Source organism: Haplochromis burtoni, unplaced genomic scaffold (assembly GCF_018398535.1).
Source record: "Haplochromis burtoni strain Fernald_Lab_line unplaced genomic scaffold, NCSU_Asbu1 Contig_39, whole genome shotgun sequence".
Lineage (NCBI taxonomy): Eukaryota > Metazoa > Chordata > Actinopteri > Cichliformes > Cichlidae > Haplochromis > Haplochromis burtoni.
In genome coordinates, this window is record NW_024582400.1 from 2936238 (window position 1) to 2953032 (window position 16795).

Below are 16795 nucleotides of genomic sequence, written 5' to 3' on the forward strand. Positions count from 1 at the left end.
TGTGCATTTCAAAATTAGAAGAAAACCGCAACTTCCAGGTGTCTCATCGTGATATAATCTTTAATCCCTATACATATTATTTCCCTCTGTAACACATCATCATTATCAGTTTTAGACAGAACAGACAGATTGGGTATTTTGGTCAGGTCACAATTAAATTAATAAAAATAATCGATAAATAATACAAAAATCTTCCTCACAATCACATAAGAAAGTTCTACATATTGAATACAACAATGTAACAGGACAGTTAAACCATTTTTATCTGTACAAATAGATGTTCACTTTTGTTTTTCCACATATTTCACATACTTTATGATATACTGCACTTTTGGCCAACATTACAGAAAAGCAGAGGGTTACAGGTTTAACCCCAGTTCTCTGAGTCTTTAAAGGTTCATGAGCGTGAGGATGTTCATCTCCAAACCCAGGTCAAATAATATTTGGAGCAGTTTTTATGTTGTTTGGAGTAGTGGTTTTATTTAACTGGTAAATAGAATTTGTCCCAGGTGTGATCCTCAGCTTCAGCAAGTTTCTTTTTCTCTTGCATTCAAGATGATGCTGGCGGACGATATTTATGTTATAAAGCCAACACACTGCACACTTTTACTGCAGAGAAAAATGAAATCAGTTGACGTGAACAAACACTCGAGTAAACAACAATGTCAGGGCTAGGTTTTTTTCTTTCTTTTGTTTAAAAAGCACCTTTTGACTAAGCCTTGGGAACCCATTAGCTAGTCTGTAGACTTAGCTTCTGGCAGAAATGGCAAAGCTCAAGACAATTTGTTTCACATCCTGATCATTGTTTACAAAAAAAACCTATCAATTAAAATGCAAAATCTTCCTTAGAAAGAATCCAATTTAGTATACTCAAAGCAACAAGACTTACTTTTGATCCTTGATGGTTGTTCACACTTGGCGATGATTTCCAGAATCTAACATTACGGTTAACACACCGAGTCTCAGTAAGGTCATAGCTATATCAGAGAATTGTCTTAAATATACACAAGAACTGCCACTCTGTGGACTTCCAGTTTGATAGGGGTTCTATGAGATAGTCCTGGATAACTGGGGAGTTCCCAGTTTAATCTGATTTAATCTTTCTGGGATTTCAAGCATGCAAACTCTTCTCTAAGGATTTCTGGCTCTTACTGTAGATTGTAGAAGTCTATGCAACCTCAGTAAACATTTTCCCAACGAGTTCATGGTCTCAGTCGCTACTTTCAAGTGTTACTGAATACAGCATAGTGTTTATTTTGCAAATTGTGGTCCCTGTTGTTGTCAAAAAGGATGAAAGGCTGATAAAGCAAGGTATGGGAGTGGGTGCGGTAGATCCACTCCTCGTTTGACACATTTAGCCAGAAGACACTCAGCTCGAAGGGACTTCGCTGAGGGGGGTGGGTAAGGTAACGGTGGCTACGTCCATCTTTTAGACTGTTCATGCCTCTAGCCAACACCTTTACAAGTGTGTGGGAATTATAAGTTGTACGCAACGGCCAAACAACATGGTGGAAATATTTCAGAATATTCTAGTTTTGCAGCCTGAAGCTCATTAAACTAGCGAACAATTTCATACAGCACTGCTTCTTTATGTTATGCAATAAACCTCTGATAAAACTTTGACTTTTTTGTGTTTGTTTGGTTTGTTTTTAGCTTCGGAGTCAAAAATAAAGGGATAATTTTTTTCCGGGTATTATTATCGTGCGGTCTGACTTAGTCAAAAGCTGCACGTGGCAAACCAAGCCCTGGTCATTCAGCACAGCTTCAGTACAGACACACACATACATATCCACATGCATCCGCAACCTTTCACGCAGCCACACAACGCACTCCCCGCACACATACACCCACAGGAACGGACAGCCAACGTGGTGAAGACTTGATGTCCATGGCGTCTGTTTTCTTTCTACACCCACGAGTCCGGGGAGCCGGTGAACTTGTTCGCCCTGTTTGAAGGCCTCCGTGTGGTGGAGTAGAAGTCCACATAGTTGGTGTTGGCTTTGAATCGGAGCGACTGGGTGGCGTAGCCGTCGGGAGAAGACGGGGTCAGGTGGGCCGGTTCGTCCTCAAAGTGCTCCTCGCCGTAGCCTTGTGGGGACGACAGGTACATTCTGTAGCTGTTGAAGTTCTTCCTGTCGGGTTCGTCGTAGAATGGCTCTGGGTGCTTGGAAAACAATGCAATCAGTCAGTCTATATAAAATCAACCAAACTGAGAAAACATCCTTACCTGGATGATTGAGCACAACATTACTGTATGATGTAACAACAAAAGGCTTCTTACCTGGGATCTTCTCAGATCCTCTCCTGACTGGGAGGAATAGGTCCCAATGAAATATGGGGTTTTCTTCTCTGACCCTGAGGTGAAAAATCCATAAGTAGAGAGTAAAATAAATATAACTCCAAACTGAAATGGTGGTTGTTTGAGAGAAACACCAGCGGCACGTGTGCAGATCCCTGAGGAATGCCACAAACCTGTGTACTGCCGTTTGTGTAAACTGTTGTCTCCATAATATGTGTCGAGTTGCATAGATGACTGGGCCCTCTGATAGTTTGAACTGTGTCTTCTTATCCCGAGCATCGCTGGCGAGGATGTTGCACTACCACCTGAAAACAAAGCCAACCAGAAAAATAAAACAGTGATATGATTTAAACCAAATCCTGTTTCCCCCCCCCAACAATCTATTACTGAAATATGATCATCGGTTTGATGTCTCTCACACCTGATTGAATGACGGGGGACATCTGCATTGGGCTGGTGGGTAGGGTCGGCTGAGAGCGGTATCGGTCCCGCTCCAGAGTGGAGACGGGGGTGACAAAGTGGGTGTAGTTCCAGCCATCCTGTTCACATGTACGACAAAAAGAAAATAAAGAGGCATGCTTGTGCACACATGTAGGAGCTCCTGCAGGGTTTCTTTAATATGAATACATACATTTAAAACCTCCCCCCAAAAAACAAAATTGGCTCTATAGAATAGACAAAAGACTTATGGAGTTAGGCTATGGATACTGGAAAAAACAAAAAACATCAAACATTTCCAAGGCTGTTGGAATTTAGATGCTCAAATTGCTGCAGCACCTGCTGGGGGAATGGTTGAGGACCTACATGTACTTAAATTACTGCATTTACGTAGATTTCATCCATTCACCTTCTGCCACAGACCTCCCTGACCACCTCCTCCTGATCTCCTGTGGGGAACAGTATTGTAGGGTCCTTTACCTTACAATATAAATCACCTTGAGGCAACTGTTGCTATATAATAATTTGAACTGAATTTAATTTTCTGTCAGAGAACCATGGCCTCAGACTTGATTCCCACCCCTGTTGCTTCACACTCAACTGTAAACCACCCCAAAGCAAACAGGGGCCATCCCCCGACGGCACCAAAAGAACCACATAATCTGCAAAAAGCTGAGATGACATCTTGAGACCCTCCACTCTTTGGCTGTTCCTAGAAATTCTGACCATAAAAGTCATGACCACAATTGGTGGCGCAACTGGACCGGAAGGTTTCATCAGTTCGAATCCTGTGCCACAACACTTTTACCGCATAAGAGTTACAGGTTTGTTACGAATTTTGCCTGTGGCTGTAACAGTCAGTGGTGAATTCCTTTATTCTTTGTCAATTTGGCTTTCATAACAGCTGCTGTGTTTAATTGGTAATGTCAGTGGCTGCCGTTTCAAATCTGGCTTTCCTAAGAATCATATAAGATGAGACTTTTACAGCATGTGTCATTTATGCAGATCCTACATCATGAGTCATCCTCATGGCACGAAACATGTCCCTTCAGCTGTGAATGTTTCTCCTTTATAGTTGAAACAGGAAGAGCGATTTATTGAAGCATGTGCAAAAAACATGTAAATACAAGCATATAAGGGAAAAACAGTTTGTACCATGCTAACGAGCTGAAAGTCAGTATTTGGTGTGACCACCTTTATTCTTCAGCACAGTCTGAACTCTCTTTCTTGTTATTTCTTTAAGTCGTCTTCAGGAATAGTTCTCCAGGTTTCTTGAAGGACATTCAAAGCTCTTCTTTGGATGTTTCTGCCTTTTGTTCTGTTCTCTGTCAGCATGATCCCACACTGCTTCAATAATGTTGATGTCTGGGCTCCGGGGAGGCCAATCCATGACTGATAGTGCTCCACTGTGTGTTCTTCTGTCCAGGTATTTATTGCATTGGCAGTGTGTTTGGGATCATTGTGATGATCAGTGCTTGATTTTTTCCCCTTTCTTAAGGACATTTTTTTCCAGACACTCTTCATCTGCTCTAGATATATATATATTTTTAGGCCCGATACCTCTTGTTTTGTCCTCCGCTTGTCCCGTCGCTTCAAATTTTTAAAGACTCCACAGTACATAGGTCACTTTTATCACACTTTTATCACAGCAAAACAGCTGTGGGGTATTGCTGTGGCACTTTGCACAAAATTGATGGAATAATGAAGGAGGAGGACTACCTCCAAAATCTTGAACCTCACCTCTAATCAGCAGCTTCCAACAAATTGAAATGTGGACACAGTTGGATGTTACAGCAGGACAACGATCCCAAACACACATCACAACTGGGTGGCTGTAGCTCAGGCGGTAGAGCAGGTCATCATCTACTGATCGGAAGGTTGGTGGTTCGATTCCTGGCTTCCCCTAGTCTGCATGCCAAATATCCTTGGGCAAGATACTAACCCCAAATTGCTCTCCGATGCATCCATCGTGTGTGTGAATGTTACTTAGAAAGCACTTAGAAAAATGTGCTTGTGTGAATGGGTGAATGCACAAGTTGTGTAAAGCGCTTTGAGTGCTCAGAAGAGTAGAAAAGCGCTATATAAGAACCAGTCCATCTACCATTTACTGAGGGATGTGATATGCTGATAGCCTTTTCTTATCTTAGCACCCACATTTTGATAGATGTGACCAAGGGACTCTCATTCCAATGAAGTCAGATTAACAGAAGGGAGTGCACTTCTGAAAGAGACTTTGGATAATGAAGGCCTTGAATGATTACCGTGCCCTGAATTACAAACAGACGATAAGAAAGATAATCAGCATCTCCCTGAAAGAGCCTTTAAATTTCTTGAGGTGTAAATGGAGTTTTAATTCCATCAGTGTGAGTTCTTCCACATGTGTCTGCTCGTACCCACCTGTTTGTAGAGGGTCCTCAGCTCTCTGTACTGCCACAGGGTGTTCAGCACCTGAGCAGCTGCCTTCACAACCTTCATCGAATATCTGTGACACACACAGTATGTAAAATAAAATGAGTTAAACCAGTTAAGGAGTGCCTGATTTTCTGTCACCCATCACCTGTCACAGTGGTAGATGTTCATTATAAACGTAGCGAAATGAGTTCAATAATAAAAACATGGAGGTGGTCACGTCTTACCCTTTCCCTCGACCTTTGCTGATATCCACCAGTTTCTCGATGCCTCCGCTGTCGGCTAAAGCTTTGGCGTTCTCCATGTTGCGGCTGATGACTTCATGCAGCGTGCAACAGACTGATGCCACCGTGTCGTCTGACAGCACAGTGGGACTGCCGCCAGGCAGCCGGTTCACCAGATCCCGCATGGCGTACTTTCCTGCAGGTGGAGAGACAGACAGAACAGAAGGTCTGGATCTGCTCTTAGTGGATTAACAAACAAGTTTAACAAACAAGAATTGGTGGCACAAGATTGAATTAATGTCGGAGAATTGTAGATTTACAAAAGTTGGGAAGGTCTCTTCGAGCCATTTCTAAACAACTGCAGATTCCAAGATCATCAGATCAAACAATAATAAGTACATGTAATTCAGACATGTCACCAATTTGCCAGAAAAAGACAAGATGACTCCAGGGCTCAAACCTGTCATGAACTGAAAACATCTGGAACACCAGCGTCACCGTCCACAGCGGAGTGAGTTTTACATTACCATGGACAGAAAGAAGCCCCTGCTCCAATATAGACGAGCCAAATACCTTCTGGAGAAAAGCTTTATAGTCAGAGAAGACAAAGATTGAGCTTTTTGGTCAAAATGAAAAGATGTTTAGAGGAGTAAAAGTACGGCTCTCAAAACCTGAGAACACTATACCAGCTGCTAAGCATGGTGGTGGTACCATCATGCTCTGGGGCTGTTTTGCTGTGGCACTTTGCACAAAATTGATGGAATAATGACAGAGGAGGACTACCTCCAAAATTTTGAACCTCACCTCTAATCAGCAGCTTCCAACAAATTGAAATGTGGACACAGTTGGATGTTACAGCAGGACAACGATCCCAAACACACATCACAACTGGGGTTCGAGTGGATACAGCAGGCTAGCATTAAGCTTCAGGAATGGCCTTCCCAAAGTCTCTTATATATATTTAAGTATATGTTTGAACCTGTATGGATGTATACGTCTGAAATTTGTGCACCCACTTCAGGATTTCATTAACACTGAACATGTGTAAATGTGTAACAGTGCTGTTTATTTGCAGGCAGAGTATTAAGAGATGTTTAGTTTTGCTGAATCAGTTTTAGTGGCCGTCTTTCGTTCCTTTTACTGCAGCTCTATACTTGGGCGTGGCAAGATGCCACAACCCAAGAATGACTGTTCACAGGTAAGCTTTAGGTGTTTACCCTTCCCAGGAGCAGCATTTAGGCATTAACTCTACTTTAACTGTAATTTGTTTGCAGATAGGAGAGGGCGTAAATGTAGGATTGTGTCACCACTAGGGGGCAACGTAATATCAAAGACTGAGTATGTGCTGGCTTTGAATAAACAGTTGAGGGGTGTGTGTGTGTACCTATCAGTTCCTTGTTGCGGCTGTCCAATGCCATGTTACGCAGAGCGGTGGCGACGGAGCAGACTACCCGGTCGTTGTCCATCCTCAGCAGCTCCACCAGGATGGGAAGGCCCTTCTCCTTACGCACCGCTGCTCGGATGTAGGCCGAAAACTGCAAAAATAGAAACAGAGTTTTAAATGCCCTGAAAGGAGTCAAATATTGTTTTTACCCATCAGATTCCTACTGTGACAAACACAAGACTTGACCTGCGATGTCTCTGTTTGTATTCACTGGAGGTTTGAAGTTGGCAAAATAGGACTGAGATGAAAGCTTGTTCTGATGTTCCAAAGAAGCAGTTCAGAAAGTCTGGAGAACTATTGCTCAAGAGCGCTTTATAATGGACAAACAAGTCTGGCTGCTTGGTGGCTCAAGACTTTTCCACAGTGTTGTCTATAATTAGGAAAATCTGCACCTTGTGTTAGCCTTAGACGAGGTCTTACCTTCCAGTTTCCTGCAGAGAGGTTCTGCAGGGACCCGGCAGCGCCCTCCAGGGTGGCGGGGTTGGAGCTTTCAGCCAGCAGGTTGAGGTACGGCTTCACCACCATCGGGTGCCACAGCAGCTCTGCTCCTCTCAGAGACTGGGAGAAACCCGGGACTGTCCCGACACCGTCCCACTGCGACAAACGCACCAATCAAAGGCACAGAAAGTGAAGTCGAGTTTGTATAATTGGGAGTGCTTAAACTGCTTAAAGGGCGATTCCTCTAAGGGTTGCTTGATCCAGGAGAGGGAAAATTTTATTTACATAAACTCTTTACATAAAAACAAGCACCTAAAACCAGCTTAGAATCAATAACTAACCCACGGAGCAGCCAATTCATTTCTCTTTATCCAAATTATACAATGATTCAGTTCAGATGGCTGTAAACAGAATATATTTGTGGAAAAATTACCTTCATGTTCCCTTATTTGCTTCCGTCCTTCCTTCCTTCCTTCCTTCCTTTCTGGGTTCATTTCAGAGGTTTTGATTTCTCATTATGATTTGTATAACCTAATCAACCAATCAATAAAGAAGCTGTTCCCATGATGAGTCTCCACAGCAGATCGTCTGCCTCCGTCTCATCCTGTCTCTATCATCTTCCTCTGTCACACCAACTATGAAGCAATCCATGAAGCTTCTCTGTGGTCTTCCTCTTTATCGCCTGCCTGGCAGCTAAGAACTTTTGAAGATTTCAGTTTTCAGTTTAAATCTAGAGCTACAAGGACCCGTCATGGCTCATATTTGCTTTCACTTGCTGACGAATACAGAGGACAGCAAACCTTACAGCTGTGCCAGTTTCTGCCCAGTTTTCCTGTCGGGATAAATTATATGAAGGCAAAAGGTGAGATTTTTGTGGTTTCTGTTGTGGATCAGTTCCACTGCATTCAGAGTCCGTTTGGAGGGCAAAAGGTTTAAATATTCTGAAAAAAATAAAACACCATCCAATAGCTTTTTAAAGATCTATCTGCACTCTGACCCCAGCAAACAGATCAGGGTACATTTTTGACTGCGCCAGGTATAAACTGGAGGGTTTCCTGAGATCACCAGACTAGCTTTTGAGTTCTCAGATTGCTCAACAGGTAACTGCTCTTATACACATCTTGTATATTTTTAGTACTTTTAAAGCACATAAACATCTTTTCATGCTTTAAAAGAATGCCTATAAAAGGCCTCAGTCGTACCTTGGAGTCGGGCCAGCCGCCTCTCTTCCTGCCACGCCTCCTCTTGCCCCAGCAGAGGTAGTCCAGCTCCTTGGCTGGGGAGGAGAACCCCAGCAGGGTGTCCAGCTCCTGGTTGCCGAGGAGGCGAGAGGAGGGCATCTCCATCTCCAGGCGGTACGAAAGGTTCCTCAGGGTGCAGACGCTGTTCTCCACTATCTGAAAGTAAAAATGAGAACTGAGCATTTCTTTTGTTTCTGCCTCTTCTTCTGTGTTTCCTGCTAATGAAACCTGATGGTGGTGCTAGAGGAAAGTTTTCACATAAAATCAAACATTAGACATCTGCTCTGCAGAGCTCTTGTTTCAGCCTGTGGATGGTGCAAAAGGTTTATTTCTGTTATATGATGTTTTGTCTGTGCAAGTAGTTTAGAATTTTCAGACCACTGACATCGATGTTTTATTGCTTAAGCTATTTATTTCTATTTGTTAGCTAAGGTAGCTGGGACACTACATCCTCTTCTTTTTTGCATGATGATGATATTATGCCACACGTCTGCAACACTTCTGTGCTGTAGTTGTATTTTCTGTACTGAACATGTGATGCCCTTGGATGTTTCCCCAGTTTGCTTGTTATCGTGTTTTAGAGGTTCAAGCTTTATATTAACTTTTAATATCATTATTAAAGGTCAGCGTCTTTTATTTTCATATCAATGAATCTTTTGTGAACTACAGATGATCATTAAGCCTATACAGCTATATATATATAAATTTTTTTTTTTTTTTTACTTGGTGGTGATAGCCACAAACACCTATGTTTGATTCTTGAAACACATTTTTCTGTTCCTAGGTTTTCAATTATAGGAACTATTACCACAGCAATAGTACTTAGTAGTAAAAGTACTTATGGATCTATCTGTGAAGTGTTGAAGGGTTATCAACTGAAGATGAACACAGGCCAGGGTTCACTTCCATGCAATGCCAATTTGTACCACAGGATGGTGCAAGTGAGTCAAGTAAGCATTTAAAAAGATTTGCCTACATTTCAATCCATTATTGTATTAGTAATTTAAAATCAGGTGGTGCCTAAAAACAAACAGCAAATGCTAAACATCAGCACACCCCTGAAAACAGTTCATCACACCCACTGGTAAAACGTTGCACCCTGGTGGTCAAAATTATAGTTGAATTTATGAATGCATAACATCTAAACACATGTATAGTACGTTTATGTGGCCTGGCCACGTACAATCACATATAATGGTAGCTAAGTAACGGTGACGACCACTTATTGTACACTACTTAATAGGTCAAAAGTAAAGTTTTACTCGGAGAATTTGTCAGAAAAAAATAACTTTTGACTTCCCTCAAAGAAATCTTGAGCAGCAAGCAGTTAGAGGTCTCTGTCTAATTAAATACTCCACATATAACAAAAAATAAACAAATAGTAAATATGTGTTCTGGCAGAGCCCTTTACAGACCACATAGATTATAAAGGATGGATGTTAACCTCTTACTGGTTTAAATCAGGGCATCCTTATAACAGTAGTCTCAGTAGCTGTAGTTTGCACATACTGCGGTATGTGAGTATTGAGGGATCAGATTCAGGTCCCCAGAGTGCGGTTCCAGCTGTGTCTGGGTCAGGTTAAGTTGGGATGACTCTCTCGGGGATAAACTGTGACAAAACATGACTCACACACTCATGTGCATCTTTGTGTGTTTGTGCTTTGCTGCACCTTGCTGTCGTAATCGGCGGTGTTGACGCAGGCTCTGAGGACGTGGAGCAGCGAGTCGACCAGACCTTCACAGCACCGCAGCTGACTCCTCGCCTCTTCCCCTGCTGAGCTCAGGTTCCTGACACACACACACACACACACACACACACACACACACACACACACACACACACACACACACACACTCTAATTCAGACTCAGGTGCAGTGTGTGGATTCCCCCACTGGGTGGCTTCAAACCTGCCTGGATACAGTAAAGAAGGGAGCTGATCCTCCAATAGGAACCTCCAGCTGCTGCTAATGGAAAGCTGCCATGAGAAGACTGCACAACAGCAGCAAAGAAATCCCACAATGCATTTCCATACCATCAACCTACAGCCACAATGCCAGTCTAAGTGAAGCAAAGTGCCCGAGGCTCGCGTGCACGCGCCGCTTCCCCACAGCACTTCAAAGCTGTTTGAGACACATCGTGCAGTTTTCTGCTTCAGGGAGCACACCTGGACTGGAAGTCTCCACTCAGCAGTTTTGAAGTTTTGTGTTTGGTAAATAAATCTACAACTAAGGGAAGTATTGCATCCTTAAGACCCGACTCTTGGTGTTACCTTACAGGTACGATTTCTCCCCTACTAACAACGGAGACACACGAGAGGTAGATAAAAGATTTAGCCACTCATGAAACAGATCACATACTGAAAAGAGTCTTAATGCATCAGGAGATTCATGTTTTACTTGCACTGTTGCTTTACATAAAATTACAGTGCTTCAGAATTTGGTGAAAAAAGTTGGATTACAATGTGATGCACTGAGTAGCTTCTTATTTCTTCAACAGCCACGTCTGGTCGTGGAAAAAGTGTTAGTTCGAGTCGTAAAGCTCAAATTATTGAGAAAGCAGCTGAAACGACTGTTTCTAAAGCCCGGAAGGAGTGAGGTGACCCTTCATGTCTGAGGACAAAATGAGGTCTCAGTGAACATTTCCACGCGCACAATTCAATTCAATTTTATTTATATAGCGCCAAATCACAACAAAAGTCACCTCAAGGCGTTTAAATTAAATTAAAAAGAGAACTTGAGAGTTTGGGACTGAACAGCCCTGTAGCCTTAAAAACTAAATATCGGCGAGGCTAATCGGAAGAAAGAAAATGTCAGCCTGCTTGGGAGTAGAGGCTGGACTCTGGAAAAAGGTCATGTGGTCTGACGAGTGCAAATTTACTCTGTTCCAGAGTGATGGGTGCACTGGGGTAAAAGGAGAGGTGGATAAAGTGATGCATTCGCCTACAGCACAAGCCTGTGGGGGCGGTGCTATAATTTGGAGTTGGATCGACCTCAGAAGATGAGGTCAGCTGATTACCTGAACACACCGAACGACCAGGATGTTTTTTCTTTCCATGACGGCATGGGCATGTTCCAACATGTCAATCGCAGGATTCATCACACTCAAAAGAAAAGAACGGTTGGAAGTATTAATCGCTATCGCTGGATTACTTTAATGTTCAAGAAATCTTCAGCAGCAATCCAGTCGTTAAGTGATGACGTGACGAATCCTACTTCCGGGCCTAAAGTAGTCTGCGTTTAATATGGCTTTTGTGTTGTTAACATGTTTAATGTTTTGTATTTTCTTCTATTTGATCTCAAAAAGCTCCTAAAACAGTCAGTGATCACTGTTGACCTCCCTCAGCTTTTATTACCACTAATCATTTATTTAAGCTCAGTTTTTAAAACCTTAGGATGTAACTACAGCCCAGCCCATGCAGCAGTATATGAATGACTAACCTCGTATTGTGGATGGATTATCTCAGTTGTTCTCCTGGCTGAAGTTTGGTCCTTTTACAGCATCCTGCCATGCGATTACATTTGTTCCTGACCACCGAGAACACTCACGTTAACTTTTATCGAGTGGAAAAAAAGTTAGCTTGTTTATATTATGCTAACATAGCTGTGTCGCTAGCGGTCACGTAGCACATCATTATATACCAGCTAGCCAAACTTCAGTAACCCTACAAACGTCACTGCTGTTTAGTTTTCTGTCTTCATTTATGCTGGAAGTGATAACAGAGCTGTGCGTTTTAATTTGTTTCCAAAACCCCGCAGCCAGGACATGCTATATTGTATTTAGATAGAAGCTAGCGAGCTAACTCCCTGCTAACTTCTAACTCCGTTAAATGTCATAAATTCCGTTTTCACGGATGCCTGGATGTTAAACTCAATTGTTACACCTGGTAGAGCAGAACGCTGATCATTTTAATAAAGATGAAAGATTTTAGACAGTTTTTCAACTCTCAGTAATGACATAGTGATCGTTTGATATATGGACCTGCAGCGGAGCTTAGACCCAGACCACGGCTAGTGACGTCAGACTTAACGGCCGGATACAGTCAGCAATACTGGCCTTGTATTTACTTGATATCGGATGGATACCAAACATTTGCACTATGGCAGAGCGCTACTTTGCGGTAATATTTAGGACATTTAACACCAGGATTTGTTGACTGCTTTTGTTGTAGCAGACGAAGATGGTACAGGTGGTGACATAAAATAAATGCGTGGGCTGTGACAAACACGTCAAGCTGTGCACTGATGGAGCTTCCACATGCTGTCTGCCATGAAGAAGAGACAGAAAAGGAATGAAAGACAAAAAGCACCTTCATGATCATAAAACATCTCAGCCATATTCAAATCGTTCCATCATGCCTTCACACTGAAATGAGCTCAGATAATGTGAGATATTCTCGACCTACGTGGATTAAAGGACAAAGCCCTTAACGAAATATCAAGAGTTGTGAATCGTGATCACAGAAAGAAAAATGTTTGGCATATTAATCATCGCACACTAGCTTTAACCTTCGCGTGGGCGGTAATAATGCAAGCAGATTGTTTACATCTGGTGCTCTTTGCAGAACGTTTAGCAGAAGTGAGCATTAAAGTGCCACGTGAGAAAGAAACAAGGCTGTTTTCTTTGTGGAAGCACGTCACGCAGGATTCGGTTTGGTAAATAGGAATGCCTTTTCTGCCTCCTGTCCAGCAGCGTGAACAGAGATCATCAGACCTTCCTCCCCTCGGCACCTTTCCCCTACAACTGAGAACAAACAGCCTCCAGAGGAAGCTCACTGTAGTTGTTTGTACTGACAAATGTGATGCGAAATCTCTACACAACACAGATTAATATCGTCACATTGATCATCCTGTTAATGCTATTGGCTGAGTCCTTAAACGCAAAGTGGTGACTAGTCCGATTAATCTCAGTATGCTAATTGGATGTTAGAGGGTTAAAAGCACTTCCTGTGTGTGTGTTTATATGTAAAAATGAAGGCATCCACCCTGCAGGTACCAAACCTTTAATAATGTTTTTAATTTTTAAGGTTTTATGCATCAACATGTAATAAAAATCTTAAAATTATGTAAATACAACTTCAGATGAATAACAATACCCTGATAAACCTCACATTTCAGCAGCCTGTGGAACCACCTTAACAGTTAATGGTTTTCTGTGTGACTTTATCAGTTACATCATTTTGGAGTTCCTTTGGCCCAGTCTTCTTTACAATGTTCCTTCATTTCATGTGTTTATGCACAGCTCTCTCAACTCCCCACCACAGCATTTCAGTCAGGTTGACATCTGGATAGGGATGGGTATCGAAAACCGGTTCTTGTTGAGAACCGGTTCCCACTGTTTCAATTCCTTGGAATTGTTTGCCATTTTTGCAAACGATTCCCTTATCGATTCCAGTCGCCCCGAATGACGTCACCACGTTGCGGAGCGTCATTTACCTGGCAGGAAACACGGCGCGGCTCAAACGCTCAAAAGTTTGATTATACTTTATGAGAACCGATGACAACAGGGCAACTTGCAAAGTAGATATTTCATTTAAGGGAAGAAACACTACGAATATGCAAAAGCATTTGCTCACAAAACACGCGATGACACGCGTTTTTAATTCCGCTCCGGACTCGTGACTCTCAACCCAGCAGCAGCGGTAACGTTTGCACGTCCTCTCCCGTTAATGCGGCAGGTAAATAATCAACTAACAGTGCATATTATGTTAGCGCGATCTGCCTTATTACAAGACCTGCCATTACTGTACATGTAGGTGACCATGATGAGAGAGACAGACAGAGTCTGGCTGGCCCTCGCTGGCAGTTCTCGCTGCAGTCTACCGGTAGTGTCTCCTTTCAGGCCAGGATAGACGAATGTCACCGAGCAGTGACTAAGTTTGTGGTCAAAGGCTTGCACCCATTTGCCACAGCAGATGCCCCCGATTTTTGGTAAGTGAATGTGTTTAATTGTAGGCAGGGACATTACTGGATATTCTTGTGTAATTGCCACAGAACAATTTATGTTATACTTTGTTATTGCTACAGAAGAATATTTATTTTATTATTTTACATTTACAATTTTTTTTCCTGGGGACCCTGTGACACCTCATTGAAGAGCCATAGGCTGGATCTCTTAAGATCTCACTGTTGGGTTTGTAAGGCCATGTTACTCCTAAATTTCTATCTTGTTCAAAGAGAAGATATAAAACAAAGTTCTGAGCTAATTGAACTTAGTGTTCTCCTTTTTAAAAAGAATCGATAAGAGAATCGATAAAGAATTGAATCGTTAAACAGAATCGAAAATGGAATCGGAATCGTGAAAATCTTATCAATACCCATCCCTACATCTGGACTTTGACTTTGCCACTGTTGCAGACACGCTGCTAAGCTTGGGATCATTGTCCAGTTGCATCACTCAAAGGTGCCAATATATTTATTCGCTCATCGTCGCTCACTCACACATATGCACCCATTTATTGCTGTTGTTAAGGCGCAAGAAGCCGCTGCAGTATTCTCCTGAACAGCAGGTGTCACCACTCAATATTGCGCCATATGCGCTGAAACAGGAGGAGAAAAGTCAAAATCGGAAGCATGGTCTGATGGTCGATGACTGCAACGTGGCCAAATCAAGGCAGATCATATGATCCTCATTCTCTACCTCTTTACTTCTTTTTCATACAGTCTCGTCATCTTTTTCACATCAGCTTTGATTCAAAACTTTCTTTTACTATTGTTTTAGTATCTCCAGTCGATCTTTCTCGCCGTAGTGACGCAGACTTCACCACTCTCTCCACTTCACCTCCAGGTGTTTCCTTATATAGAAAAATGGTGAGGCTGTATGCAGATAATGTAAAGAACGCTCGAGTTGATGCTCTGTTGATTTAGCATGAGTCTGATTTACTAAAATACACACAGCTGTAAGAACAAAATCAGCTGGTGCACATGTGGCATAAATGTGACGGCAATTTTGCCCGCAAACTGTTTTCTTTGTTTGGGGCAACGACATCCGCACACATATTAGTAAGTGAGGGACATTGTTCCAGAAGCCTTGTGGTTTGTTCAGATGTTCTCATGGCAGACCTTTCAAACAAGCCATACTTATTCAGTCCTTTTCTAATTGTACTGTCATGAACTTTAATATTTAACATGCCAACTGAAACCTGTAGAGTCTGAGATGTAGCACTTAAGCTCCGAGGATTGCACGGTCTGACCTTGGGGTGAATTTTCTGGGACATCCACGCTTGGGAGGATTGGCAACTCTCTCAAATGTTCTCCATTTGTGAATAATCTTTCTCACTGTAGAACGATAGACATCTATAACCCTTCACAGACTGGTGTCTCAGACCAGCAAACTAAACTTCTGTTTTTATAGAGCCGCTCACACTTGCTGCTACATAAAACCTCAGATCTGAAGGAGGAAGTCCTTTCTTCTTCAGATGAGTGCGGCCGCTATTAATAAAGTGATTTCTAGTCTTAAGAACCACTCACGGCCCTTTACAGTAGATATTTTCATGTATGGTACATTAAACCAGCACTTTCTTCTGTGCACTTAAGCACTTAATGGACCTTACATTTACACCTATGACCAACTATCTTTGGACTGTTGGAGCTTGCCGAAGCACCCAAAGAGAACGAGACTCCACCCAGACTAGAGCCATGTTGATGTCAATCCCCTATATTACTTTTAACCCCAACTGTCTGTAAATATTCATGTGCTATTTACACTTTAATATGTCTTGATTTGGAAATTTAAAGCGTTTAATTCTTGCAGCTTCTCTGTAGCCCCCAGTGTGCGACTCTGCCATATGCCACTTTGATCTAATCCCAATTATTACCAGAACATCCTGAAGTGAACTAAATCATACGGGATAAAAGGAGCTTCTACTCTAAATTACATCTTTCAAATGAGTTCAAGACCTTAAAACTTTCTCTGCATGCTAAAATTTGCAGGTAATAAATCTCAACCTTCATCCTGGGCTTTCAGTTTGAAGATACACTTTCTCTGGTATTTGCGTCTGTAGGCCAATATGGTCCAATGTTTCTTAAAGACTTCACGGCTGCATAAAATCTCCATTACAGAGCCCCTTATTGACGGATTATACGGCCGTGATTATGAGCTGTGGTTTTACAGAATCGTTAAGATGAAAAGTAGATGGGAAGGGGAGAAAAAGCAGCACAGACAACCAATAAATCCAAAAGCCGTCCTTGCATTTCAAAACCAGAACCAATTGAATAAGCAAACAGCGAGCCGGGTTACTCAGCAGGCTTAGGAGGCGATTATTTTCAGGGTGGAAATGAGGATGGATTTGAGTGGTTTGAGGA

General features: G+C 42.3%; 1 protein-coding gene across 3 annotated transcripts in view; it reads right to left on the minus strand.

Moving 5' to 3' along the window:
• Positions 1–38: 38 nt before the first annotated feature.
• LOC102306572 (plakophilin-4) overlaps positions 39–16795 on the minus strand; it is an 81173-nt gene continuing 64416 nt past the window's right edge. For all 3 annotated transcript variants that reach the window (XM_005919953.3, XM_005919952.3, XM_014332902.2), the window contains exons 13-22: positions 10164–10281; positions 8455–8649; positions 7235–7408; positions 6755–6905; positions 5374–5566; positions 5135–5219; positions 2721–2838; positions 2473–2604; positions 2282–2355; positions 39–2164 (exon numbers count right to left, since the gene is read on the minus strand). In XM_005919953.3, coding sequence (XP_005920015.1) covers positions 1907–2164; positions 2282–2355; positions 2473–2604; positions 2721–2838; positions 5135–5219; positions 5374–5566; positions 6755–6905; positions 7235–7408; positions 8455–8649; positions 10164–10281 — 1498 coding nt within the window. In that variant the 3' untranslated portion in view covers positions 39–1906. The remainder of the gene's footprint in view (positions 2165–2281; positions 2356–2472; positions 2605–2720; positions 2839–5134; positions 5220–5373; positions 5567–6754; positions 6906–7234; positions 7409–8454; positions 8650–10163; positions 10282–16795) is intronic.